The sequence below is a fragment of the Pseudomyrmex gracilis genome, unplaced genomic scaffold (genome assembly GCF_002006095.1).
Source record: "Pseudomyrmex gracilis isolate BER0280 unplaced genomic scaffold, ASM200609v1 scaffold_211, whole genome shotgun sequence".
Taxonomy (NCBI): domain Eukaryota; kingdom Metazoa; phylum Arthropoda; class Insecta; order Hymenoptera; family Formicidae; genus Pseudomyrmex; species Pseudomyrmex gracilis.
The window spans coordinates 121,338-146,507 of NW_018020795.1; the positions used below are offsets into that span (position 1 = coordinate 121,338).

At 38.0% G+C, this 25,170-nt stretch overlaps 2 protein-coding genes across 2 annotated transcripts in view; one reads left to right on the forward strand and one right to left on the reverse strand.

Moving 5' to 3' along the window:
• LOC109858527 (alkaline phosphatase-like) overlaps positions 1 to 25,170 on the reverse strand; it is a 172,988-nt gene that overhangs the window by 37,130 nt on the left and 110,688 nt on the right. The window contains exons 3-6 of the mRNA XM_020435882.1: positions 20,471 to 20,645; positions 13,107 to 13,285; positions 10,631 to 10,838; positions 8,946 to 9,086 (exon numbers count right to left, since the gene is read on the reverse strand). Coding sequence (XP_020291471.1) covers positions 8,946 to 9,086; positions 10,631 to 10,838; positions 13,107 to 13,285; positions 20,471 to 20,645 — 703 coding nt within the window. The remainder of the gene's footprint in view (positions 1 to 8,945; positions 9,087 to 10,630; positions 10,839 to 13,106; positions 13,286 to 20,470; positions 20,646 to 25,170) is intronic.
• Positions 23,366 to 25,170, forward strand: part of LOC109858528 (caspase-1-like) — a 34,940-nt gene continuing 33,135 nt past the window's right edge. Inside the window, exon 1 of the mRNA XM_020435883.1 lies at positions 23,366 to 23,582. Within this exon, the coding sequence (XP_020291472.1) occupies positions 23,479 to 23,582 (104 nt within the window). The 5' untranslated portion in view covers positions 23,366 to 23,478. The remainder of the gene's footprint in view (positions 23,583 to 25,170) is intronic.

The following is a 25,170-nucleotide window of genomic DNA, read 5'->3' on the forward strand; positions in this document are numbered from 1 at the left end:
TACTTTCTTAAAGTTTCATGTATAAAGTTTAGGTATAATTCTTTAAAGTACGTATAAAGTTTAAATATCTCTTATTTTTTTTAGAACGTTGAGATGTCATGAAACCTAACCGTCGCTGATGTACGAACGGTTAAAAAAAAAAGATGTTATTTCTTGAAGAATTTAATCGAGAAAGTATAAATATAAGTTTTACTTTATATTAAACAAAATATTACTGTTCAGTAATTTCAATACTGTTTTAAGAAAAATGTCTTTTCTGAAACAATTTTATAAAATAAGTTGCAAAATGCGATAATTTTGTACAATAGTACTTAAGAAAAAATAAATAAAAAACTAGAACATTTCTTTAAATATTCTTAATGCATTAAATGTTTATTTTGTTTGTATTTTTCATATCAAGATTAAGAAATGTTTATGCGCTTGAAATCTCTACAGAATTTTTAAGTTTGTAAAATATTTTTAAGACAGATTTTTACATTTTAAATTTCTTACATTTTAAATTGTCTTTAAAACGTAAATTTCTCTTCAATGCAGAAATGATAAAATATTCCTTTAATTAGCTTACAGTTGATAGAAAAAAACAATATTAACATCAAAATTTTTTAATTTAAATTTTCTTATAATATTTTAATAAACGATTTATAATGCATACCTAGACTTTATCGGCGATTGCACAATCTATAGTGTAAATGTTATTTCAAATTCCGAGTTCGGTTTCTAAGGATTGTTTCAAAGCCCGTGGGTTATCGAAATCGTCATTGGAAGATTTGTAGCAAGTTTCGTAACGTGTTTTCAGAACATCTTCGATCAAACTTTTGCTTGCAAAGTTTAGATTTTAATCTGAACGACGGCAAGTCGTTCGACAAATTACGTTCGTGCCGTTAATTTTGGGAAGCCGTTTTATAGGGACTATCTCTCGAAATCCTTGTTGGTTTAGTGGCTCGTATCCTCCTCTCTAAATTGCGGCCGGTCTCAAACTAAAACTCAAAGTAAACATCGCCTAGTTGGAACACCACTTACTGCAAAATCAGTTCGATTATTTTTAACGGAATAAATGTTTAAGAGAATTAAATAAATGACGATTTCGAGAATACGTACATATACATTGTTTATATTTATTTAAGCGATTCAAGCTCGAAATGATGTTACGCGACCATTAGTAATTAATATCGACATCCTACGATAATTGACATTTTGTTCATATATGTTCGATGTATGGTAAATGATAAACCTGATAAATTACACGAGACAATATTATATGATTTTTAATAAATAACATTGACGTATTTTTTGAAATGTTATTGACACACCTAGAGTATATACATAGAAAATAATGTAATAAAAGTTAAACTTATTCAAATTCTAAATATTCGCGCACGTCGGATTTTTCTAAAATAAAATTTTTATTGCCATGAACTAAATTTTACTGACACATATATATGTATATATATATTAGCTGTATGCAAAAGTTTTAGTCTTTTTTTTTTAATTCCCCTAATAAAATTATTTTAAATGCTTCCCATTCTTTTTGTGTTTTTATAAGATGGCAGAAAATTACAGAAAATGAGGAAAAATGTTTTCTAAATTAATTTGTAGGCACTGTATTTTATGATTACCAAGTAAAAGTAAAAAAAAGACTAAATCTTTTGCATACATCTAATATATATATATGTGTATATTTGCGCTTACTACTTTGATATACTGACTACAATACACATGTTTATAGTTATTTTGTCGCTCTTGCAGAATGCAGAGCTGACTTTTTTTGTTGAGAACAACGAAAAAAGTACCTAATATTGTAGTATTTTTTTGTAAAGAAAGCAGAACTTAAATTTAAAAAATATGAAACAATGCAAATTTGTTCTTCCGTGAAATGATAAAAAATGTCAAAAATCATGTAACAAAATGTCAGTTATAAGAATCGTCGATGGCCTGTGTACTCACTTTTACACAGACTTAACGTATAGAATTGACAGTTCGCTTTTGCAGCAAGTCATGCTACTAATTTTATGAAAAATTTATAGATGACATTGAAACCACGTTTGAACAGTGAAAATATGGTTTCAGAAAGTAATAAAAGTATTTTATCGCTCGATAATAATACATGGTCTTGTTCGTTCAATGACGCAAAGCCTTGAGAATGAAGAAGATTATGTAGCGGAATAACGCGTGGACTAAGTATAGCAAGCGAGCTTCGTTTTTCTGCGATAAATTCTATACGGGTACTTAGCTGTATATGTATATCACGTGGAAAAAGAGAATCGAGAACCACGTGAGTGATACCGCGTGTTGTATAAATACATGTTGTATATTCATCAAAAAATGATACAACCGTCACGTTGCTCTCTCCTCTTCTAAATCGTTTTCGCCATTATCGCACAAGTATGATGCTTCAATTTTAATTACACAAAAACTAAAATTAAACTACGTATTTAGTGCATTCCAACACAAAGACACAAAATTCGAATTATTATCTCGTGTGTTTTATAATTTCAGATTCATCAGTAATTATATAATGTATAATCGTGTGTGGTTTGTTGAAATTCTGATTCAAATTTTACGTACAATTGTCACAATTTGTGATGTTTTGTTTAAAACGTGTTAAAATGAGCGCAACCTTTCCGACGTAATTGCATCTCACAATGCGCGTCAAAAATTATAGTCGGTGCAATTAAGACGTACCGTTGTCCATATTCACACGTCACGTTGTGTGTGCAACGTACGGAATTAATATTCAGATGACCCATTTAGCTTCTGAGAGCTTGACATCTCCTATCCCACCCAAAACCTAACCGCGTGACTATGCATCAGAGAACGTGACGTGTAAACACATCCATCGGCTACTGAAACTCAGCCGACAGCGTGCCCGACGTGCAAACGAGCCTCAGGTCGACTTGAGGTTTATCTCGGATAAGGGCTTAGCGGGAAGTTCGGGCGTTATGCATTTATCTTTGCGGGCGACTGACGAGAAAATATGACTTCCGGCCCGGATTCCCTCTATTTCTTCTCCGCTGATCCAATCGCGAATCGAAAATCCCAGCGCAAGAATTCGTATATCCGGCAGTTATGTAAATCGTCGCGAAAGCACGAATATGTGTTTCGAGACAATTTAAACCCATTTTGAAATTGTTCTGATATTTGATGTATTCGCGTACTCTTACAAACATTTCTAAAAATAAGTTTTGAATCGCGTTAGTGTCATTTTTATGCGTTTCGTGAACATTAAACTTTGTCAGAGTTTCAAGAGCAGTCTGATAGATGCTCTTGTTCAGGTGATTCTTTTTATAGCGTCAGATTGCGGAAAAAGGGAATGTAGTAAAAGGAAATTGTTGAATTATTGAAACTGTTCTCTCAAAAAACAAAAACAAACCTTCGTTTCCTCTAAAAAAAACAAAATAAATTTTGTTTATGCATATTGCACATATATCCTATTGTTTATTTATTCTCTGTTGAGAGAGAGAGCAAGAGAGAGAGAGAGAGAGAGAGAGAGAGAGAGAGAGAGAGAGAGAGAGAGAATTTGTAAATAATGGAGCGTACGTACAAAATATATACTTTCAATGCAAATTGGAAAGAATTTTGCTTTTATTTGCATTAAAGTACGTGTAAAATATTACTGGGACATTCATTTAAATGTTGTGTTAAATTAACATACTCATCGCAGTCGAAAGGATGGTTGTGCGGTGCTTCTAATGATACGCGAACGATAAATCGCGTCGAAATGTATTAGCGCGCCCGCGCGCGAGCGAGCGACGAACTTTCTCATCTGGTAGCCGGGAGCAACAGTTGTCGCGCGCAGTGAAACTTTGTTTGCGGCATCGAGATCTCGTTGTCGATTGCGAGCAACGAGGAAACGCGAACGAGAACGGTCTCTCTGATGAAGTTTCCCCGGAACTGCAACGATTCCTAACTCTCGGCTATCTGTATGCCGTTACCGCGGCGTATTGTATTTTAACGCCCGTTTTTAAATCGTCGCGATATTCAGCGATATTTTTGTTTTACGCGACAACACTCTGTGACAAGTAGAACACATCTGACACGTGCTAATATCGCAAAAATCATCATCCAAAGCTTCAAAACAAACAAAAACACACCCGTAACATAATTCGCGTGGAAAAATAGCTTTTTATTGTGCGACTACCCACAATGGAAGCGTATCTATACATGCACGCGTACGATTTGCGATGCGTTTTACCATATTTACTTAAAAAAAAACAATTTATATTTCGCCGGGTTGGCTATCGAAGTATTATCGAAGGCATTATCCGAGAAGCTATCGAGATACGACTCGACGCGCGGGCAAGACTATCGAAGAAAGAGGAAAATATATTCTTTCGGCTATTGAAGCTCACAGCCTCACGTGTAAAACAATGATCGCGCGAGCGATTTGCCTGTCGCGAATGTGTTCTGACAGCTGATTGGAAACTAGGTCAGCGGGTTCTTGTTATCGAAAATCAGCTGAGCGTTTAGACAAAGTTTCGCAAGTCGCGCGAGCGAGAATCGTGTACGAAAACTCTGCGCGCAACTTAAGCGAAGCACCATGTGCGAGTATAACGTCGCGGTATTGTCGCGCTTGTCTCGCAGCGATGCGAGAGCAAGGACAGATATCGACCAGAATCGTCACCAACTGCCTGGAATAACGTGACAGTGATCCACGCATTGCTGTTAGAATTATTATTTGTCACTTCCTTTTTCTCTGTTTTCGTTCTCCTCTGTGTAGTAATGTCATTACTTAAATTCAATTATTTCTTCATAAAATAAAAAAATATAAAAAAAAAATAATTGTTTAGAAGAAAACCAAGTCGTTTTACAAAATAAGAATAAAAACAGGACACGTGATAGTGTTCATATACCTGTTTCCGTCCGTTGTATTTTTCTCCGTTCTGTTCCGTTTCTAATTATCGAGTTTTTTCCATTTGCAAACAAATGAACTTGTTTTGCGCACGTGTCTACGTATCGCATTATTAACTTCTGCCGCTTTTTACTAGTATTGCAAAACCGTTTACTATTGTGTTGTTTTTTGCACTTTATTTTAAAGTATACACAAAATTTTCAATAAACTGTGTGTGCGCGTTTTCTTCGAAAACGCAATTGACTTCATCAGTACATGTTGCTATGCATCTCGTGAAGAATGAGAAAAAAAAACAGCGCACACACTAACGAAACGTCTTTTTTTTTGCAAAATTCATCTCCGTTCTCTCTTATTAGTATCCAAAAAAAAACTAAATTGTTTTGTTGTTTTGCTATACAAAGAATGAGAACGTCATAAAAAATAAATTAAAAAATTTTATAACAGAAATAGTAACAATTTAAATAAAAGAAACAACCGTAAGAATTCGCCAGAACGGTTCTCTTGTTACATAATTGTTACGTGATGTTGGTAGACAAAGTAGAAACATTTTCTTGTAGACATAAAGTGTAAGTATTATTACGTAAGTATGTTATCAAGAGAAAAATTTTTAGCGCGATAATTTTCTCTGTCAGCACATTTAATCCAGCGGCTGACGAGTTTTTTTAAAGTCATTAAAGAAAATTGTTTCCGATAAAAAACCAATTATGTAAATTCACCCTATTTATCGTTTCGCTCTCTCATATTAACTCTTTCGTGCAACTCCTTCAAGATTTGTTAGATGAGAAGGTCGCGCAACACACACCGTCACAGCAATAATAGTGAGATTTTATGTAAGAAAACGTTTTTTCTTAAATTTTTATCGCAATTTTAGGTGAAACTCGTCAAAATTTGTGAGAGTCAAAGTTTATTTAAAAATGTGCTAGTGCGACAAATTAACATTAAAAAAAACAAAACAAAACAAAATGTAATATGTTATAAGCAAAACATTATATCTCGCACATTTAGTTTCTGTAATAGTTATAAAACAAAAAATTAATTAAATAACATTTTGAGATAATTTTTACAAGAAACGTCAATCAATATGCATATGTATATTTTTCATATTTTCTCATTCAAGAATAAATTCAATGTTTCGTACGTTTCTGGCAGCATGTGCAAGCTCTTGCGCACGCAGCAGTTTCAAAATTGTTTTATTTAAATCACTAGTTCAACTTAAAACATTTGTTATTCCGAGATATTGGTTTTTTCAGCGGTGAGTAATGCGGTGCAAACCAATGTCGCTCGAAAGGAACGTGTTGCAAATATGCGGCACTCTTATTGCTGAACAATGCGTCAGGCCCTTCTGAAGGATGATAGCACGTTCTCGCGTACTCCGAGAAGTGTTAATCAAATTGTTGCAATCTGAGGGAGCACGCGGGTAGCTACTTCACGTAAGTAACTTCAGCGCGGAGTTTCCGAACTCATTTATATGTATACGCACGCGAGGAGAGAACGTGTCGGCGTTCCAATCTCTCCCGGGTACATTCAGATCAGCAGTTTTCGTAAGTGTCCTCCAAAACTTTAAAAACATTGCTAGCTGTGGCATCGATTTTTTTTGTTTTTTTTGTACGTGGGTAATTGTGAGACACCAGAATACCAGTTGTTTTCAGAAACTACAAAGGAGTAAACTCGATAAACCGCTCACAGAGCGCACAGACAATTTTTGGAAGAACTCTTTTGTCTATTTGATTAAAGGGAATACTTCATCTCGTTGAGTTATTATATACGATATTTTTTTGCAAACGTTAGAGAGATGCGTTTTGCAAGAAAAATTTTCTCTTGCGAATATTATTAAATTAAGAAGAAACTGAAAAGTGTATCGAATTAAGAATATAAATTCCGACTGTTTTGACAGACTTTAATTCGATCACTAAGTTGTATCATATCATGTTTCATAAATAAAAATAAACATTGTTCCCTTTAGGTAAAAGATACAACAAACCGTTTCTTACAATTTTATTATTGAAAATTCGAAGAGAAAAACCATCACTTATTCTCTCTACATCTTTCGTTAAAAATTTTTATTGTCCGCACGTCAGCTGAATTCCAAATTTAATAAAATATTTGTAGACCATCACAATTCTTCTGAAACAACCTGTATACAAAAGTGATTTCGTAACGCGCGCGAAACCGTCAAGCGCTCGTTTAATAATTTACTTCTATTATAAATTGTTGTCGCGTCCCTTTTCCCGTTGCCACCTTTGACGCGTCGGCGGTGTTTTTTCAAAATCATCGAAACAATTTACCGATCGCTCGCCTCCGAATTCACAAACAAACCTGAATGCGCGGAAAATGATTTATCATATTGCTTGCGCGTTTATAATCGCGCTTTATTTCATTCGCTGACTAAATCGAAATTTGGACGCGTGCGAACGTGCGTATATAAAAGCGCGGTACGGTTTTTTTTGTCGGACAGCTCTCATTGAATTGCAAATGCTTTTTCCTACTCTGCGCATCATTTATTTATTTTTTTTTCTCCGTTCGTTATTTCGGCGCATCTATACCGCACATATGTACGTACGTCACGTGTGTTATCCACCATGATAGTCACAATGAAATTATGAAAAAAAATTTTGATGTTACTATCTACAACCTCACGCATACACGCGCGTCATTCGTCTTTGTTTATCTCTTTATTTAAATAAACCGCTTATTGTTTGAAGATCTCGCGACCTCAGTACAGAACCTATAGCTTGGTCCCGAGTTTCGAATACACTTTAGAATTTTTCCGTTTCAATCGAGTTTATCGATTGAGAGGCAACCTGTATCGAATCTTTCAAACATTAATTCGAGTAAAAACAAAACGCAAATTTTTTCTCAAACGGTCCAAGTCGCATCGAATAGACCAGTTTCTGTCCGATTACTGAAGTCTGATAGCGTGAACACGAGCCTGACATGAATGTCAGGCTGTTTCTTTTTTTGCCTATCATGAAAGACCGACCCGTGCACCGTTTGGATAGAAAACAACACAGCGTAGAAGTAAAAGTTGCTTTGAAAAATGTCAAAGAATGAGCACCGATGACCCGCTAGCCGTTAAAATATCAAACTAAAATGTTTTTATTCGATTTTCTTTGCACTATATATGTGAACATATCAATTAAAATAATATATCAATTATAATTCTATTATTGCACAATAGAAAATACCGTGTCATGTGTAGACAAATGGAATTTGCGAATAAATTTTTGCGAAATACTAAACTATCAAAGACCACGTAGTATTTTTATTTTTTATTTGACAAAATATAATTATTCGCTAGTAAAAAAATTAAATCTCTAGCGCAAAATGTGTTGACCGCAGCATCGGTCTATATAGGAAGCGCGGTTTATCAGAGAAACACAAAGGAAATCCGCAACCGCATCGAAGGAAGCGGCCAACTTCTGTAAAAACCTAAAAAGCTCTTAGTTCTCCGTCAGTTTGCGGATAGAAGTATCTCGGTGAAAGCGATATGTTCCGAAGTTGCGTACTCGCGTATGTATATACATATATAGTTACATATAAAAGAGAAATTCGTCAGAGTAATTTGAATATAAAACATAAATATATATATATATATATATATATATATATATATATATATATATATATATATTTAAACGTTTCCTTGCGCGTTGATAAAATAAAGAGAACTGTGCTATTTTAGTTCGCAGTTGTTAACTCGACTACTGCGAATTTGAATGCAAAATAACACATTACAGCGCGTTTTGCAAATTGTGGCCGCGAGTGAATCGTTTCAATTGTGTTAAAAGTTTTAAAACGTTAAAATTGTGCGCATCAAAAGAATTGTTTCCCCGCTCGGATGCGTTTTGTCGTCGCCGTATTTCCTCTTAAAAATAGTAAGTTTCTATGTTTAAGAACGGCGAGAAATCTGAAGTTTTGTCTCGCCGTGGAGTATCGTAAAATGCCTGAAACTGGCTCTCCTTGTTGACATCTCGCCGGAGATGTATCTCTCTTACTGTATGCTCTCTTCGCCACCGCAAACTCTTGCAAGTAGCTTCTTCTCCCTCTTCCCCTCCTCCCCGCCCACCCCCGCGTGTCGTAACTTTCCACAACTTACCTTCCACGAAAAGGAAGTATCCGTTGGGGTTGTTCTGAAGTATACGAAGCGCTTTAATCGTCATCTCCGCCAAAGAGGGATCGCCGGTGTCGTTTGTGTTCCGATCGGCGTCGAAGTCCATGTGAGAATAAGCGAAGAGACCTGCGACAAAACAAGTTTTTTTTTGAGGTAAATAATTGGGTCGCGTTTTACGGAAACAAGTCCGGAAACCGTGTGGACAAAAATAAAGAAATTGCAAGAGGCGCAAGTTGGGAAATCGGGACACCGTGAAATCGAAAAGTAAGACGCGAGAAATCGAACGGTATCTGTACATAAAACTCTTGAAACATCTGTAGAAAAACTCAACACAAAAAATTTTTAATCGAGTATGACGACAGAAGATAAAATAACTAAACGATTGTAAATTGATTGATCAAACGAATTTTTATATCGTGAAATATAATATTTTTGTTATAATTTTGAAATCACTAGTTTGTCGCTCGCGTCAAACAACAGCTCGCGTTTTTATTTTTGACGTTTTTTCACGTGTCATTATTGTTTGATGGAAACGAATTGATTGCACGCAACGTTCTTGAATATCCGAAAATTTCACTCCACTGATCAGCAGTTGATACTCTATCTTATTAGCTAGGCACACAGAGAAGTTATCAATAAACGATCGATAGACACGATGTAATCTCATAATCTGAGCGCTGAATGTCTAATAATTAATACATTGATTATCAGACTAACAACAGTACGCAATTAATACGGGCACAGAGAGACCAATCGTATTACAAACAAATCTAGAGCGTGAATGATCAGTCAAATTAAACTCTTATAAGCCATTGTGACATTCGTATGCCACATGTGTGACAAATTCCAATCTGATTCATGCATTTCACTTCATGAATTTTTTATGAAAATTAAATCGTTGGTTACGAATCGTACTGCGCGCAAATAATCGTTGCTCGTTTTAACCTAACGTTAAAATTTCATGTTATTCACAATTATGTAAATATTATTTATATATTTCATTGCAATTGTGCAGTGTTTAACGTAACTAAAACGAATAAATAAAAGTTATAATCAACGAATTAATAAATTGGATATTCGCAACTTTTTGTAGTCTTTTCTGCAATTGAAATTTTAGTATTTTATTGCTTTTACAGTTTTTTTAATTGAATTTATTGAAATCTTCGGAAACGATTCAAACGAAAAATACATATATATAAATCCTCACACAATTTATATTTCAAATAATTTAATGGACAGAAGAAATTTTAATTCCTAGATGTTAAATACGAGTAAATAATAGAATGTTTAGCTGCGTATTGCATAATTAATCCCTAAATCATAAACCTATATTCGGAGACTAGATTAACATAGCATATTCTGCAGCATGATTAGCTAATCACGCATATACAATGTCATTAGAATATCCTGAATGGAAATTACAGTGTTTACAAGACGTAGAATAGTTGACGAGAGTATTTGGCAAACTGACACAAGGAATAATTATTAATGAAAATGCATTAATGCTTGTTATGACGTAGTTAGAAAACGTTGAAGAGAATATTTCATTGAAATAACTAAACAGTTACTAAAACTTTAACTTTGTCAAGATACAAGATACAAGACACAACCGTTAATATAAAACAAGATATTTGGAAAAAGTAACGATAAAACTTTGTTACGTTACATACCCAAAAGCCGGTTCGTTCTTTTCGGATCCACCCTCTCGAATTGTTCTTTGTTGAAGATATATTTTGCGGGTATGTTTCTTAATCGAAAATTTCTGGACCATTCTTCGATCAGATTCCGACCGTCCAATCGTCTACCTTCTTTGTCGGGTTCTTCCGGATCCAAAGTCACTTTTGATACAAAGTGACGTCTGCCGCCACCAAGCACTACCTGCATCAATCGTATCAATTTTTGCATTAAAGTAAAATGCTCAATAAAATTCTCACAAACACATTTTTGTCTCGATTGCAACGCAATTGTTTCTTTACAAAACTTGATTATTTTTTATATAATTGAGAAATTCTCTGTTCATTCGATGTGTATTTAGAGAATAAAGCGATTTGCATTTAAATATATTGACACTTTTTGGCGCACATAAAACAAAAGTAAAATGCTATTTTAATACACACACACATAACACGTGTAGTGACGTTCTTAACCCTCAGTGTACACACTGGGTTAGCGTAACTCAGGGCGTTGTAACCGACACGTGAAATTTTAAAATTTCCTTTTTACTCTTTCTGAAATGTCGTTTGCCTTGTACTATTTTTGACTTTCTCATGTAAATATTCATTTTTTTTTTTTTTTTTTTGAGATGATGAGCTATCGATTGAGAAAAAAGTCGTCAAAATTGATTGATTACAGCCCGAGTTATAAGCGAAAGAAAACGTCGGGTTATGCTAATCCACGTGTGGCTAAATAGGGACTCAGACATAGTGTGTGTATATTGAGGGTTAATTTAAAATAATAATAATCTTATAATAATCTTATAATAATAATCTTGATTAAACATTGCGCAAATAGATCTTTTTCGAGCTTGTTTGCTCTATCCGGCAAGATCTTGAAGCAAAAAAAAAAATTTTAATTCATCATCAACATCATACTCATCGACCTTTGATTTCGTCTATCCGTGTCGTCCTGACGAGGCACGCCGAAACGACTTTAATGAGAAAGAAAGTTTCGTCTGAACTTTCTCGGAAGACAGAGTTTCAATGAAATAGCCCGCGGAGTTCTTTGCTTCGTTTGGACTTCGAGGCAAGAACTCTTACGAAAAACAGCATCACAAGTCATTTCGACAGATAAGGAACGCTAATTAACTCTGTTGCGTCTAGTAGTCTCTACCGCGACGTGAGCTTGTCTTATAAGATGCAAATGTATAAATTTATAGAACAATATTTATCATTTAAGAAATTGTACGCGCAGTTTTTCTTGTTTTGTTTAATCAGGCCGTAATCAGCAGCTGTTTATATTTCATATTAAGGTCACAGTTTTTCGGATGAATAACTTTTTTCCCTTCTCTCTTCTCTCTTTCTCTCTCACTCACTCATTCGCTCACTCTCACTCTCACTCATTCTCTCTTTTTCTCTCTCTCTCTCTCTCTCTCACAGATCGTAAAAACTTTATAAAAATCTATTTTCTCCTTTTTTCAAATAAACACAAACGCGAAAGAATAACAACGTACACGCACACAACCGCCAAACGATAACAGAATATCCTCCGTTCGTTGTGACGATTTGTTCAGTACAGAAAGAACATCTAAAACAAGCATCATGTGATAAAAGGCGCGAACACGCTACGACACGTCGTGTTTTATATCCATCGATATAAGATCGAAGGCGCAATAAAATGTGATAAAGGAGACGAACAAGCCGCGATACACGAGATTTTATATTTTACTCATATGCCCGGGAGGAATATCATAACTGTACATCATCTGACGAGCATAATCGTATATCGGACAGGCTTTACATCTCCGATCGTCGCACTTTGTAACTTTCCGCGAGACTCGAGTAATAAAATAATATCTAAACATTTTATTTTTAGATCTTACTGCGACATCGGCTGCCCGCGCCTTTCGATAAAGCGTGTTCGTTCGTAATCTCACACGATGGAAAAGTTCATCGAGATTTTATCACGCGCAACTTGTGCTACAATCAAAAAATTCAAATCTTCAGCTAGTTTTTTCGGGCAAGGTTTCAAGACTAACCTGATACTAATATTCTGATGACATTGAAATGTTCACGAGACGTCGGTATAAAAAAAATGGCAACTAACGTGGTTCGAACCCGAAAACCATCTTTAGATACGAACGCAACACACCGCGTCAAATATCAACTTGTTCTGAATATTGAGTTATTTGTTTTCGGGAAAAAAATTCTTCTGCGAAACAATAAACGTGTCACTTATTTTTACAGATAGAATGACGAGTTCGCGAAACTATAAAACATATACGTAAAACGCACGTATTGGATCATAAAGCGCAAATATCAAGGAGAAATGCATATCGATCTCTCGTTTGCCTCTTTTATATGAAAGTTTCCTGACTGCATCTCTTCGCGATGAAATATAGTTATCAAACTAGCGTAAAGCGCGTAAAAAAAGTATCATATATTTTTCACCGCTCACACAACGAGCCGACGGTGGGATATTATTACATACAGTGATGTTACTGCCGGGCTCGTCCTCGAGCAGCTGACGCGCGATGTCTTTGCACGAGGTACGTGCAGCAGGTGGCACCTTGCCGTCGTCCTCCCAGTAACGGCTGGCTGCATGTGCATAAAGAGCCGCCGGTGTCGCGTGTGTCACCCTGGTGGTTGTAACCAGGCCCGTCGATTTGCCTGCGAACAGAAAAATCGAATTGTCTCTTCAGTGGCAAAGTTTTCTTTTCTCTCCCTCCCTCCGCTCTGCTCTTCTTTCCGCCTGTCACGCCTTCTCTACTATTCTTTCCTTCCCTCTCTCTCTCTCTCTCTCTCTCTCTCTCTCTCTCTCTCTTTCTCTTTCTCTTTCTCTTTGTTCTCCACTGGCGGAGTTCCCAGCAGCGCGTACGTGCTTTCGTAAATCACTCCTTCGGATCCTCGCGGTCGTTCGTATCCGCGTCCGACTTTATCGCATTTAAGCGGGGCAGGAGCGTGCACCAGCCACCGACGTAGACCCGGAAGACAAATTTCCCGAGTAGCGACCCCCGAGGCGAATCAGTACGATTTATACTTCATTGGGGGCAGAGTGGATTTTAGAATGTCGAACTGAGCCGGGCACGAAGCCGGGCGTAACCGGGGATTATTACTGGCGAAGTCGAGTCGATGTATTATTCAGCCGAATGTAGACTTGTTTGTACCGTATTTAACGCAAAGTCACTCGCTCTCGCGGATGTAAATTCTTAGCAAAGACAAACCCCCTCTTCCCCCGCCCTGTGCGAGAGAAATCCTGGAAAGCGGATATTTTTCGAAGATAGTGTTTAACATTTGTTAACGGAATTGCGCGCACTTTCATAAATACGAGAATAACTATCCGCAATGAGAGATCATTAATGCAATGAGTTAACGTCATTTTTGTTCGTCATACAAAACTCCAAATGTAATTACATAAACACGTTTACACTGACAAGTAAGCGTATTGGAGTCGATACAATCCAATATGCCGGATGATTGTGCAAATAAGTATAATTTCTTTTTAACGTTTAAATTAATACACAAAGAATTAACCTCTTTTTGTATAATGAAGACTCGTGCCGATTATAAATCATAAAAAAAAAGAATGTCATTTTGACCCGTTTCGTGAGAAACTTTATCCTCCACTGCGGCTCGCGTTTTGTCAAACTAACTACTTTGTACAAGAACGGATTAAATCCTCCTATATAAAACAAATCCATGTGTACCACAAACTGCGCGTTTCGAAGTCGAATCGATAAGATCGAGAGAGTAAATAATGACAGAAAAGTGATTTTGACAGTTCGTCGTATACGTGGAGAAAATTAAAAACGTGACTAAACTAAAGTCATGTGACAGGAAAAAGTAGAAAAACAATACGTGACTAAAGTAACGTGACGTAATTTATATTATATATATTATATATAACATTAAATAATATATAATATATATTATACATAAATAATGTATATTATACATATAATTTATTATATATTTATAATATTATACTTTATATTAAATTATATGTATTATATACATACTACAGTAAGGTCACTGACATCGGTCGCGTGACCGCGGCGGGGTCACTGACCTCGGCCGCGCGATCTTGGTGGGGTCACTGACCTCGGCCGCGCGACCGCGGAGAGGTTACATGACTACGATATGTATATATATGTGTGTGTGTGTGTGTATTATATATAGATATAGAATATTATATATATCATATTCTTTTTTTTATTCTTTTCCCTGTCACGTGACTTTAGTAACATGGTGTTTTTCTATTCTCCCTTCTTTCTTTTATTTTTCGAATTTGATTTTCATGCGTTATTTCTGACATCTCTCATATGTACATCATGTGTATTATATTGTTTGTAAGACGTATATGGGTGATTCTCTGTGAACGCGTAAATTTCAACTTTCATTTTTGATAAAAAATAAGTATTATTAAACTAACGGATAGCGATGAATTATGTTTTTTTCATACCATTTTAAGTCATCATTTGTAATATAAATACGTAACTATGCAATATAAAACACTTCTATCTATGTTTTTCATGTCAATATACCACGGAGATTACGTTTTTTGAGAATTACCCATACACCAGCTGTTATTGCGGTAACAGATTAAGTTCACTGACATTACACGTTAAAAAAAGCAATAATAGCGTGCGCGTAGCGCGTGCTTGTGTTGTGCTAGTCCAATTAAAAAATTCATGTAAAATACTTGGTTTGCATCTCATATGTAAAATATCCCCAAGTTACCTCTCTATGAAAATTAAAAATTTCATTGCGAAAAAGACACTTTAGCCGGTAGTAATAATTACTTTTCTAAAATTGTGATTTTTCTGTTTCTTTTTTTTGTGTGTCAGATGTGACAACTCAGTGTACGTGGTATTAGATATTTTTAATCAATGTTCTCTTTCGCAAAAAATTTTCAATTTACACAAGTACTTAGATCTCGTACGTAATAAGATAATAACGTAAAACGTTTAATATGCATTTGATGATTAAAAATAAGTCGGATATGTAATCGAAGAATCGTATAGCGCGACGCTCGTGAGATCGCATTTTAATTACGCGAGCGTTTTGCAATAATCTTCGACGGCGTCTCGGAAGTTAGCGTGGAACAGAGTAAGGAATTAAGTTGGCACTGGCACGCGGAGCTTGTTCCAACCGTGTGCCGAGGTCAGTAATTACGAGAGTGGCTCGAGCGTGGATGGTCGATGCTAATCGAGCTGAGTGTGTCGATGCGTAGTCCTTCATTAAAGATCCGCTTAGGTATCCTTTGATCTTGATATATCTCGACTGGAAATTATCACCACGCATCCCGTTTGAGTTGCGACCTTATTTTTCGATCCTTCGTAACAAAATTAATCTCTGAAAGCTTAGATCTGAGAAGAAATTGTTTTATGTCGCAGTTCACAAACTTCAATTTAAAGATGAATAAAACAACATACTCTACGCGTTTACGTATAGTTGAGATATATTTTGTTTTGAAAAAAATTATATTAAAAAAAATAAAATTGCAAGAGCTCGAATTTCATAATTAAACGAAAGAGTAAACAAGAGTAAACAAGATTATTGAAAAATATATTAAAGTTATTGAACATAAATTACTTACATAATTAGTTTTACTCACATCTTGTTTTGAAAATTAAAGCATTTTGACAAGTTGAGCTCCCGGTAATAACGTACTACGAGAAACTTTGTTTCTTCGTTAACTCGAAGTGACTTTGCTTTAAGAGCAATTTAATTTGAGGCTTAGCTACCGAGTTACAAACTGAAAAGTTTCAAATTGAAAAGTTGTGAAAACAGATTGCGTTCGAATTTTTACGGGGGAAGTTTAAAAAATCAATCCTAGACTTATCCGGGGTTAGAGATATAGAAACCGTGAAAATGGCGTTAAAATTGCGAAAAAATCCAGTCGACGCTATTATTCTTCTTTCTTTTATGCGTGTTCACATAAATTTTGCGCCGAGAAGGATTGAAGCCGGTCCCCGCATTAAGATGTTCTCGGATTTGGGGAACGTAAATACGAGAACCGCGGCGAATCATTCGCCGGATACTTCGCGGTCTCGTTCTCAATTCGTCCTTATCCACGGGCAAAACCCCCGTCCGATTTCGTAGGTCGCGCACGATTCGCGATTTAAGATAATAACTCAAGGAGCTTTGAAACGAACGAGAGAGAGAGAGAGAGAGAGAAGAGTGAAATCGGTGGAATCTCTATTCGCCCCTCGAGATGCGCGAAATGGACCGTAGTGAGTCGCGCGCGGCTCGAGAACAGCCCCATTCACGTATCTAACTCACCCCTTTTCGCGCGTGAAGTTGCTTTACTGCGAGAATTCCCCGATGCGAAATCGGTATTGGGAACATTGACGTTCCGAATCTGTGGACATTTAACGGTAGACCATAGACACCTCTACCCGATTTGGTACGAAATAGCACAGATACGCCGATGGTACATGTTAATACATCCATTTGCGATAATTAAAAAAAAAAAAAAAACTATTCGTCGCGCGCCTGTAAATTATGTCTATACAATTAACAAAATTAAATTTTTTCTTCTAAAAACATGGAAACGTCAAGCGTCGAAAACATTTTTTTACTGGAGTAGCAAGAAGATTAGTATTGCCAGCGAGAAAATTTGCCAAGTCTGTTAAATTTGTCGCTCCGCCAACGAAACATTTTGTTAATGAAACAAAAACTTCGGTTAGGCTTGGTAAATTTTTTTTTCCGCCGGTCACATTTAACAGCAAAACTATTTTTCCGTGTACCGAATTACTTCATTTTAAACATTTACCCTCTCGCTCGCTGTTTGTCTGTTGTGTGTGCAAAACTAACGACATTTTTCAAGTGACTGACACGTCTCGTACTATTTACTCCTGTATTGTCTCCCGTGTTGTCTTTGCTCTTCTTCGCTTTGTTACGTACATCCGTTCTCTCACTAACTTTAAAAATTCCCTGCTCCTTCCGCGCATTTAACATCGATTTTTCCGAAGCGTCGCGTCGCGCCGTCATCTCACATCGCGCTAAAGAACGTGACCAAACCCCGCGCCGCGGTGAGAAAGGACCAAAAAGCCGCGGGCGCGCGAAAAGCCGACGGTGTCAACGGCAAACGGCGTGCGATTAATCAGCTCGGGCCATTCATCTTAATGATCGCGCTGAAGCAAGCTCGTCCTTTCATCTCCCCCTTCCCTCTCTCTCTCTCTCTCTCTCTCCCGCCGTGTACATACAACTCGATCCCGCGTCGGTGGCGCACGTGTCAGCAACGTGTTCGCATACATATGCCGGATTGCCGCTCGATCCACGTTGGCAACGTGTCAACTACTCAAAAACACCAACGCCTCTGTTTGTTGCCGTAAACACGGAGCAAGCGACCGCGCGCTACGACCCGCAGAAAGTCCTGTGTTTCGCGACATTGCGCAATACCGCGTCGCCAACGAGGGAAGAAACCCCGTTAATTGCTCGGCCTATAATCCCCCCAGGCTTCCGCTTCCCGTTTTCCTCCGTCTCCTCCTCTTCCTAACTCCCCAAACGTCAGGTGATATTACAGTTCCGTAATTGGCAAGAAAATCGTATACTTCAATTAAACAGAGTTTACCTGTCAATGGTCGAAGAGCTTACGTGCGCGAAAACGTTATATACAGAGGGAATATGTTCAACTTTCAAATAAAAACAAAACAACAAACACCTACCGGCGGTGAATTAAAGGGGGCGAGACTTGTTTGGAGGGGAGTTACTTGTTAGGTAGCTAACGAGGCGTGTGTCGTTGGAATTTGTAATAATGTTCGCGCGCACATATACGCGCGGCATTATATTTTTGTGTGTAGTTAATTATTTTATTATTCAACATAGCGCGCGTGCGTGCGAAATTCACGAACCATCTGTGCGCGCGAACATCGCTCCCGCAGAAGCAAGAAATTATGTTGCAAACGGATTACGACGGCGGGCGCCGCGCTCGTTCGCGCGTCGCTTTTTGCGGTGTCCGGTGATTGCGAACAACCGTAAACAATTACTAATGACTCAGAAACGCGTAACGTTAATTCGCCGCCACCGCCACGGCACGCCCGCTCGTAAACTTACAGAGTCTCGCAGCGCAAAAGCAATTATAACTGTATCGCCGATAATTACGTCTGCAACAGACACCCGGTATAGACCGCTGCAACGATGCGCGATGCGTATAATAACACACATACACTCGTTGCACGTGTGTGCAACACTCATTTCTGATTTAGCTTTAACGGCGCCGTTTTAGCGCAACGACATAATAAAACGTCATCATATAAGCGAGCATATATTCGTGCGATTTATATTCAATACCCAGAGACAATGTCTAACGGCGCCGCTCCTCCTTTGACTACGACGCCCGTCTAACGGTTGTGAAGCGCGACGACCGCCTTTCTCTAATTGCATTTTCTATCGACAAAGCCCTTTCGAATATACGCGAATCCTTTGACGCGAGGCGCGCTCGCGTTTCCTTACGCCAGGATGCGCATTGCGAATATCTCGGCATCCTGGACAGACCGATTACCGGTGGATGCACCGAGATTATTGTCTCCTATCGGATAATACGCGTATGTAAATTACGGCGTCGCTCGCATACACAATAGAGACGAGAATCCTATCGATATCTTAACCTCAAGCGCGAAATGCTAATTTCTATATGCGTTCCCGGAAAATTTTGCATTCCCCCATCGTGTTTCGTCTAATTTCCCTTCGTCAGAGAATTCGAGATTTTATTTTAATAAAAATGTTGATTAGAACAAATGAGAGATTTCGTTGAATTTGCAGAAATGCAAATCGCTAATGAGATCTTAGCAATCCCAGATAATTTTTAAATTCCTGTGATACTTTCAAAATAAATCTTTATTTAATATAATTGAAACTTATCTCAAAACAACAAAACTGTCTCATAAACTGGTTGAGATTACATATCGAAATGTAAATTGACGTATCAATTAAAACAAATTAAATGTTTGTAGTAAATGTTTTAACTTTTTCTATTGTACAAAAAATTTCTAAAACAATCAAAACTAACATATGTATGTGCATTGTTAATTAACATATTTGTATTATTAATTAAAGCTACGAGCTAATAATGCGCCTGCCACAAATACGGGAACCACAAAGTGCGAGCTACGAAATCGTGAAAGTTCGGTACCAACGTTCCTCAATATGTGCGAGAGCGAGTTAATAAACAGCACATGAAATCTTCCATTAAGCGAATCGCTCTAGCTTGTGCAATTAGCGCCGGCCGTAAATTAGATATCGACTTCCGGTCGAGAAGCGCCAAGAATACGATGTGCACCGTGTGCGGCGCGAGGACGCGCGCGCACGCGCGACTTCAATTTATACGTTGGGGGCATTTAATCGTGTACCGTGTTTGGGCAGTTTAATCGTTTTAACGCCCGTCCCGGCCAAATTGGATGTATGCGCAGATTAATTACGTTTGCTCATAATGACGAGATCGCAGGACCGTAAACGTCGGAGCGTGAAATTCAGTAGAGTAGAGTAACAATCCAACTAGAAAGATTAATCTGTTTATACGAGGGACGTGTAGGAGAGAAGACCCACGCGTCTTCCTCTACTCTTCCGTTTTGGAATCAGGAAATCAATATTGCTTTTGTTGCACAAAATTCAACATTCAATCTTCCGTTTTTAGTACAAAACGAACGAACACTTTTAAATTGTCGTATGTTTACAATTGTTATTCAAATCCGGGAGGTCTCGATTTAAAATTTTTATTCGAAAATCTCGAACTACTCGAAACATTTCTGATCCCGCACTTCGCGCCGCTGAATACATGTAAATATTAATATCTCCGCGCTCTAGATGTATGTAATATCGAAACTTACTACGAAACTCGCGGAGACTCACCTTGATCTTGGGCCCAATTAATAAGTGAAGGAACGCGAGCCTTGGAACTGGAATTACAGTTGTCGAAGCGCGCCGACGAATCCAAACCAACGGTCTCGTAATTGGCTTTAACTCCGCAGAGCAGAGCCGTCGCGCATGCCGACGATTCGCCAACCTGAGCGTCCATGTTGTACGTCTAGAAAACAAGATAACAGGTTTCTAATTGTGTATTTTCGCTTAATCAAGTTGTCGCAATTTTTAACGCATGAAATTTTCGCTCGGAAATTTTTCTCTTTTAAAAAGAAGAGAAAAAAGAGAACAAAAGTTCACAGATTGTTTTCTTTTTTTTTTTTTTTTTTTTTTTTTAATCTGTTCGCTGTCAGCAAATTTCTTCAAGTTATAAAAAATATGGAAAAAAGTGACTTCTTGGAAAAAGATAGACCATGTCAAGTGCATTCGTTACCGTCAAACGTTTCCTCTTCGAGATGCCTCGAGCTCAAAATATAATTCCTCTTGGAATTTGATATTGGCACGTTCTAGATTATTCAGATCGCTGCAATTTTGATGCACACTCGCGATTAATATAATATGACCGCAGTCACGTAAATAAGGCAGTATCATATATCAAGCACTGTGACGTCAAGAGCATCTCGAAAAAGGAATGATAAGTTGCGCGGTAAAGAGAAAATTCCTATGTAAGTGGACATGTAGCTCGGTATGTGTCATGACTGGCGATTTTCGATGAGTATAATGCGGCGATGTGGGTCGAAGAAAACTGTCACACACCGCTGTCTAGAAGAGAAGATCGTATGTCTCGCTCTTCGCAGTGATCTGGGGCAAGCATCAGCAACGCGAGTAAATGGACGCGTTTCTGTCCATTGGGCTCACTTCGCGAACTGAGCTTTGATGAAAGCTCGACGGCTGTGCTCGGCTACCGCCGGCTATTTGAGGACGAAAGTAGAGAACGTCGAGTCTCGCTTTCCGAGTTTCGTGGAAATGATATAATAGTCATATTTCGATATAAGCTCTTTACACATTTAAACACACACACATAGAGAGACAGAGAAAGAGAGAGAGAGAGGGAGAGAGAGAGGAAAGCGAACTTGTACGTACGCAAATATGAACTTGTTGTATGTACATCGCAAGAGGAACTTTATATATTAAAATTATTTTTCATGCAAATATAAAGTGCATTTTAATTGTCGACAAATATTCAAAGAGCGTATTTCCATCGACCTAATATAAAAAAAAAATTGCATAAATTCTACACAGTAAAATAATAAATAAAATAATAAAAAAATAAATAATACTCTGTATAATAATTTTGAACAATGCCAATCTACGTTACATAGTAGAACTCCAAAATTAAATTAATTTTGAGCATCACACAATTTTGACTTCTCCTCTATGGATAAACCAACAGTTTCCTTCGCTGTTAATAATTCCTTATTCTTTGAGTGATTGCGCTACTCTTAGATAGACTCTGAGATGAAGATAGACTCCAAGAGTCTAAGAGAAAGAGAAAACCTATATCTGTGTTGTCTCTCGCCATCGATTGCTGACTAAAAATAAAAGAAAATAATTTCGAATTCTGAAATCGGGTTCTTGCGCACGAAATTACCCGAGTTCTACTGTATTATGTTTCCGCGTTAAATTCGTGGATCAATTACGCGCAACAATAGATGGTCCCTCCGATTTGCATTCGTAAATGGAACACGCGCGTGAAAATCTCCCGCACGGTATTATTCGGATGTGCTGGCTTTGCCGAGATATCACCAACAATCCGACGGGTTTTCTTATTGTTCTCCGAGCGTATTTGAAAGAGCAGAGAAGAAAATTCTTTCATTTCGCCGGTTGATTCGTCTAAAGTACGCGTCCCTATTTCAATGATCGTTTCGACAAACATCGGCTGAGAAGTGCCGATTTGCCTTTCCCGCGCAAGAACACTCATAAAACGCACTCGTCATTATCATACTTGAATCGGCCATACATCGCCGATTCGAATAATACCTTTATGGATTAACCGCGAAGCCATACTGTACACGGTCGATCGGTCCAAGTGGTAGTAAAGTAGAACGCTCGAAATGCACAGCTCGCGAATAGCATGCGGAATCGTACGCCGGCGCAAACACGTCGCGCGCCGAACGCCGATATTCTCAGCACGGAGAGGAGCGCGGATAAAACGCTTTGATATCTGACGACAGAATTGAAAAACTCAAAGACGTGATATCGCAGAAAGAACAAGTCGTCAGATATTCCGTTTCTGAAGGGCATGTATTTAATTCTGCACGGCGATCACATGTTGTTATCGAAAGAATATTATTAAAAAGATTGTTATTGGTAGAGCAACAACAAAATGTACAAAATGTATCTGTTTTTTTTTCTTGTTTTTTTTTTTTTTACATCTACAATAACGAAATTTGAAAGTAGAGCGCCGCGAAAGCGACAATGTAGCTAGACAATATAAAGAAACAATTTCTTCCAACCGTTATGACGCAATCAAAATTATTCTCGAACCGAGAATTAGTTGTTAACAAAATTATCTTTCTACTGTCCGCCCGGCTGCGATGTTACTCTTCGTATTATTGTACATCGTACACGATAAACACACTCTGAGGTCTCGTAGTTCCCGCATTTAACTCGGAAGTGCCGTGCCAATTTCCATCGTGACCGCCATTTCCCATACACGTGACCGGAGCGTTTACCGTATCCGGAATGCGGCGTCGCGAAAAGTGCCTAATATCAGCGAATATCCGAAATCCGTGCAAGCCAGCGATATCGAGCTAACTGCACTCGACGGACACGGCGACGTTGTAGATTATCGATGAAGAGGAGGAGAGGGGGGGATCATTATCGGCCGATGCTTTTATCGAACGTTTCCGTGCGATAAGATAAATTCGGATCGTTATGCACAAAATCACTTGTCTTCGGGTGCGCACAGGTGAACAACACGACGCTGCGGAGTATCGCGAACCGGGACACTGTAAATCGACACCGTTTGGGAAATATCTCCCTTCCCCGGCCGGGACATGCAGGCGGACAAATGCACTTCGGAGCAGAAACAGGAGAGCGTTTCGTCGTTGGACATGTCGCGACTAAGCGTGCCGGACGGATGGCCATTCAGGAAAGCAAAGTAAGCACCACTTCGTCACGTCGCGACCGATATAAAGTTCCGAGATATGTAGGTACTGCGAGTAATCGACTTGCGACCCTTTATCTGCGGCCTTTTCAGCGTCTTCCGACGCTTGCTGTCTCGTCTCTTAACTGTCTTTCACATCGTAAGATAAAAAGCAAATGGTGTGTCGAACCGGTGACTCTGTATTTTTGTCGCAAATGGAAACCCGATTAATCTTGATATCTTTAAATAAAAAATAAGTTTAAAGAATAATATAACGTTTACACAAACGTTTCTCGTGCAATATTTAACTTTTTGTTTTTCAATAAAACGATTACTTTGATTTGTATCGAATATCTGTAGGAAAAAATTGTTTCCTTGTTTGCTTTCCACACACTTCAACGTCTGGATAAAATCTTGTTAAAGATAAAGAAACAACGCGCGCAATCAGTTAACGCCAGTGTTGCGCTTGTTCGAAAATTGCTGACACATCGCAGCCGAGTTTTGTTATATTTTGCAAATTGTTGTTTTTACTTGCAAATGCACGTCGTTTGTTTCAACATATAATTCATTATTCATGCAAATCAAGTTACGCGTTTGTTATTATTTACACATATCGCGACATATGGTGATAGTTTATTTTGTTTCTTCTGCTCTACACATATGATCAATTAAATTGCTTTTCAAAACTAAAATCTATTTCTATATACCATCACAAAAAAATCACAGCGCGCGATATTGTACATGTTTTATTACACAATTCCGCATTTCCCGGACAAAGTTCAAGAGAGACATTTTTGTTTCAAACACGATTCTACCACGTAGAAACCAGGCTTATCGCGGGAAAACACGATCGAGGACGCGTTACGAGACGTCGTCGTTATCTGTTCTCGGCGGTTTATAATTTTTTTTTTTTTTTTTTTTTATCGAGACCGTCGTTAGACACGTGGAAACGATCCGGCGGTGTTTCGGCGCGATTATTTCCGCAGCCGGTCATAACACATGGTCGGTGTAATTGTCGGATACCGAAGAGGTCGAGGGCTGCGGGACGGGCTCGCGGGAGTAGATTTATATTCATAATACCGTGGGCAGGAGAGAGAAAAGAGAGAGAAAGAGCGAGCGAGCTGGGAAAGCTGTTAGGCGCAAAATGTTTTAGAGCCCAAAGTAAACGCCGCAGAGTCCGCAGTAATGCCGGTAACTCACTTCTCCCACGACGAACATTTGTCTCGTAATGGCCACCGGCTCACCACGTTTATGACTAGTTCGTAAGCGGCCCACGGTGGTTTTGTCACGTCCTCTCTCTCTCTCTCTCTTTCTCTCTCTCTCTCTGTACTCGTTCTCCTCCGCCTCAGCAGCGCTGTCCCCCGCATATTTGGAACGCTCGCGGCATGACTGCATGCGCGGCTGAGCGGGTGTCATTTCCATATATTTGTCAGCGCATCCATCCATTAATGCCGCTCGCCCATGACTCTTGTACGTTGGCTTTTTCATCCCGTAGTTTTTCCCTCGTCTTAAAGTTTTAATCCATTTCGGTGTGCCGTATAGTTTTTTTTTTTTTTTTTCAAAAACTACGCAACGCGAGTACTAACGCAATCAATCTCAATTA